Raw genomic sequence first — 5,021 nt, forward strand, 5'->3', positions numbered from 1 at the left:
GGTCTGGAACCAACTTCCAAGAGAAGTGCTGCAGGCTCCTACCCTGGGAGTTTTTAAGAGGAGGTTAGATGAACACCTTGCTGGGGTCATTTGACCCCAGTACTCTTTCCTGCCATGGCAGGGAGTCGGACTAGATGATCTGCTCAGGTCCCTTCCAACCCTAGTAACTATGAAATTATGAAACACACAGAGTCACATGTCACGAGTTTTCCTTGTCAGAAGCCTGAGGTGCAGTTTCCCAGAAACCCCTGCACCTATCTCTTTGAAACCTGGCAAGCTCCATGGCCTCAGAAGGGGCTAGCGTCCCTGCAAGTTTCATCTGAATCAAGCAAGAAATGACAAAGTTATAGGCAGTTTTGTGATTCCCTATTATAGCCTATGGCCAAAACACCGTCGAAATTCCAAAACAGCTCTGAAAGAGTTTCAGGTGAAATGAAACAGGACAGTGATTCAAAATGCTGAAATGAATCACTGTCCCCACAAAACACCAAATGCAAAGCGAAACAAAGCACAGCCATTTCGGACAGCCCTCCAAAACACCAAAATGAAACACTGTCCCTCTGGAACACCAAACAAGAAACTGAAACTAAACACGGGCATTTCGTACAGCCCTAATATACATACATACACACACCCACAAGCACACACACACGCACATGTGTGTATATATTACATATGTGTGTGTATATGTAGTATACACACACATATAATATATACATATATACACATGTACATATATACACATACTATATATATATACATACACACATATATACACGTGTATATATGTATATGTATATGTATATACATATGTATATATGTGTGTGTGTTTACACACACACACATGCATGCACACCCTTTCAGGTGTCCCAGATAACTCTGCTTTTTATAAATTTGTTCACCACCCCCAGATAATAGCCAGTCAATGAGCAATAGCTATGCAGCATCATTTATTATTAATACATGTAGAACACAGAAGCTTCTTCGGTTTTTCCAACTTAATTATAAATGTAGAAATATTCTTTCATACCTGTCTTGCACAGTAACTAGGAAAGCTTTGTTATTTTCACAGATTTGCTTGGCTTCAGAAAATGTTGCAGGTACTTGTCCAACTAAGTAACAGTAAAAACCATGTCTTTTCCAGCCCTGTCAACATAAACATCAGATGTGCATGCATGTTATTGTCAGATTGTGAAATTACACTATATACATTAGCTGTATGCTACACTTCTAAACCTTGTATTAATGTTATGCCTTGTTTCCAATGCAATAACCAAGCAGTGATAGTGGCAGGGGTTAGATAGGACTGTCATTCCTTCGCCATGAGTATATTCCACAGAGAAGCTTCTGAGAGTGTCCTACAAGTTACCTGTGGTTTGCAATTAAATTATACGCTTAGAAACACTGCACAGCTCCCCTTAAAACTGTGGCTAAATTAGGATTTTGATCTGCTTTCTGGTTAACTGAAAGTGAACTGTGCTACCATCTTTTCCTCCCTGTTTGTTAACAGTGGGACATTTCATCAAACACTAGTTCAGTGCAAGACATTTGTGGCCTTCAGAAATCTACATGACACAGAAAGACATCAGTGCTTGTTCATCTATACTCTGACTTGGTCATGGAAAACAACTGCTTTGTAATTAGAGCTGTGGGACACAAAGTGTTTGATCAACCATAAACTGAATGTATTTTCTTTCCAGTTCACAGTCCTATGTCTCAGTGTCTTTGGAATACTTCATTTGGATAAGTGCCATGATTAGCATGAACTCAACATGGATAAAAATGTTGCGTTCCTTATCAGTGATCTTCAAGAGATTATTTATGTATGAACAAAGCTGCATAGAACTGCTCAATTCACAGAAAACAGTATACTGAGACAAGGAGGCACAAGGAACTGAGAAAGTAATTCAGGTCAAGCATTGCCTAAGAGCCATTTCTGGTGTGAAAATTATCAAAAGGCAGAAAAACAACCTGCTAGTATGAAAGCTGAGTGGTTACTATTGATGAAATCCTAAAAGGTAACATCATTTCATAGAATGTGAAACAAATAAACCAAATAACCTCCATGGATCGTGACACATTTTATTTTGCACTTACCTTTTGGCAGCCTTGGTCAATAATCTCAACCTCCCCAGGTTCTTCTGCCAGAGGTTTCCGTTTACAAATGTACCCAAATTTCTTTTTACAGTCATCATCTGCCCAGTACCCATCCTGAACATGGCAGGTGGAGAAAATAAATGCTAATGAAGAGGTATTCAAAGTCTTTGGAACAGTTCTTATTCCTCTTTAAAATCATAGGAACACAGTTCTGGAAGGTACATCACAAAGTCACCTAGTCCAGCCCACTGCTCAAGGCAGATACATCCCTGACTAAACCATCCCAGCCATGAGTTTTTCCTTTAAAGTTTCAGAACAAATCAGAACCAGAATTAGATTGATCATTAACTTATCCCAAGACTGGACTCACAGCTCACCTCAGGTTTGGTTTTAATCATTTCAAATCCCCACCCTCCTCTCTGACATGACTATGTCTCCTTCTTTATTTTGGCCATGCAAGAGTTCCTCCCTTTATCTTTAAATATTCCACTGGAGGACTCTTCTGCTCTCTCTAAACCATCTTAGATCATTACAACGGATAATATTTAGGAGGATATTCCTGCCCTCACAGTTCAGAGTATTACAATGGGCATTTATTTAGTCTGCCGTCACTGCTGAGAAAAGTAAATCAGTATTCTTCTTGTCTGAGTAGTATCTAAGCATATTGCTGAAGTGCATTAGGAATGGCTAGCCTCTTCATTTAGAGTTTCCTTTTTCTTTGTCCATGTCCTTCAGGAAAAACATGATCTTTTTTTAAAAAAAAGTCTATGTAGCTATTTCATGCTTGCTATACCATAAATTATTATTATTGAAGTCAATGAGATATGCTTTGTCCTGGGAGCAACAGATAGTAAGGTCTGAAGTAGTTTTTAGTTCCTGCAGGCTGGCAGTAACTGAAAGGATATTCATTAGGCCTGTGTAAAGCAGCTAGTATTCACTTTGGATTTGGATTCAGCTGATTCAGGGCACAGTGATTTGATTTAGTGATTTGAATCACTGTCCCAAATTGATTCAGCCAAATCTGGTTTGGAGATTTGGCTCCCATCGAATCAGCTGAATCTCTGAATCAAACAGGCCTCATCCCCCGCCCACTCTACCAGCCCCATCAATGGCTGCCCCACCTGACTCCAGCATCCCAGCACTTCCCCCCCCCCCAAAAAAAGCCTCACACTCACTGGCTTCTGCCAGGCAGGGGGGTGATCCTCTCTACCCCACACTGTGGGGAGGAGGCTCTGCCACGAGCCTCCAGAGGCCCCAGTGGCTGCTGCAGCAGCTGGTGAGTGGAGGGCTTTTTTTTTTTTCTTTAAAGCACCAGGATACTGTGGCCTGTCAGGGCAGCCATTGATGGGGCTGGGACAGTGGGTGGGGGTTGGGGAGTGCTCAGAGGGGCTGAGGGATTAGGCAGGGGACGGGGCCTGGAGGAGGTCCCCCCATGGTTCCCTTCCCCCTCCACCAGCCCCCACCCCCTACTTACTAGTACAGAGTCTGGGTCCAGCTCCATGTGTGGCAAGCAAGGACTGTCCAAATCACCTCTGAATCTTTTCTAAATTGACTCATAGGGTTTGATCAATTTGGACCTTTTTTTGGTCTCCCAATTCAATTTGGATTTGGAGAATCGGAGATACGGTCGCTGAATCGAGCCGAATCTCCTCCAAATCGAATCAGCAACCAAAGATTCACACAGCCCTAATATTTGTGGTGTACAATGCTAGCTATTGGACTGCATGACAGTTTTTGACAACAGGAACCCCCCCTACTATAGAAACTTTCTAACTTCTGCAAGGACAGGTAGTATGTAAACCTCAACCATGGTGCAGCAGCACACTTGATTCATAAAATGAGTCCAGATACTACAAATAGGAATCCCGAGTGTCAAAAACATTCTGACCTGTTGTGGTCTGTTGAGTTCTTTACAGAATCACTTTACTATTTTTCCATGATCAAAAAACAAGTGAAAGCTAAGATTTGGAATTTTCTGAGAGGTGAACTGAATCTAACATAGTTGAGAATCTCTGCTCTGGCAGAAAGCTGAAGGGAAAGATTTTCCTAACTTGTTTTCTTGAGTTCATAGGGAGTACTATACCTCAAATCTGTAAATATTTAAGTCAGCCAGGAAGAGGTTGGATTTAATATTTACAAAACTTCAGTGGGCCATACTAAATTTGGGAAAATATCTTCATTTTGTGTCTTTAAAAAACTATAATATAAATATAGGGAAAAACAGAGTTAGAATGTAAAAAATATAACAGTGATACAGTTGGTCCATTCTTTGTATATATAGATATAAACAGAACCAAACACAAAGCAGGCCCTTTTGTGAATGTGTAATGCCAAATATATGAGAGCCTAAACCTATTTTTATCTTTCATAAAATCATCACAAGCATGCTAGTGGTTTTCCTAGTCCCTGCACTAGGAACCTTACCCCAAAAATGAAAATCATCCAATTTGCCTTTGGATACTCAATGTTCGTCGCTTAGCTAAGGAAGAACCGATCATTTTAACTATTCCAGAGTAGATAAAGCCTCATGGCAGAGGACAACCTCCCATGTTTTATCTTAAATGTACCCATGCATCGCCTTCTCTCAAACATTCTACAAAAAACCTTTAGGATCAGGGCCAAAATGCTGCATTTGTTAGACACCTAAACCTGTAAGAGCCATGGGATATAGCTATATGGCAGAAGGTAGTGCCATGCTGAGATACTTCTTGCCCATTTCACACGTAGCAGTTCTGTAAGAAGAAGCAGGAGGCGCATTACTTTCTGAGAGAAGGAGCTTATTGCCACACATGTAGTACTGTACAAGCTGCACTCCTTTCCATGCTGAAGCACATGGAGAAGGGCTCATGGAGCAGGTGTTGCACATCCCAGAGCTGTTGTCTGTCATTACTTCATCAATTATTGGCCTCAGACTAGTTCCCTTG

At 41.1% G+C, this 5,021-nt stretch overlaps 1 protein-coding gene across 1 annotated transcript in view; it reads right to left on the minus strand.

Moving 5' to 3' along the window:
• LOC109291350 (macrophage mannose receptor 1-like) overlaps positions 1–5,021 on the minus strand; it is a 77,734-nt gene that overhangs the window by 56,684 nt on the left and 16,029 nt on the right. Inside the window, exons 9-10 of the mRNA XM_019508331.1 lie at positions 2,098–2,211; positions 1,031–1,146 (exon numbers count right to left, since the gene is read on the minus strand). Coding sequence (XP_019363876.1) covers positions 1,031–1,146; positions 2,098–2,211 — 230 coding nt within the window. The remainder of the gene's footprint in view (positions 1–1,030; positions 1,147–2,097; positions 2,212–5,021) is intronic.

The sequence above is a fragment of the Gavialis gangeticus genome, unplaced genomic scaffold (genome assembly GCF_001723915.1).
Source record: "Gavialis gangeticus isolate Ggan-Ray unplaced genomic scaffold, GavGan_comp1, whole genome shotgun sequence".
In the NCBI taxonomy this organism is placed as follows: Eukaryota; Metazoa; Chordata; order Crocodylia; family Gavialidae; genus Gavialis; species Gavialis gangeticus.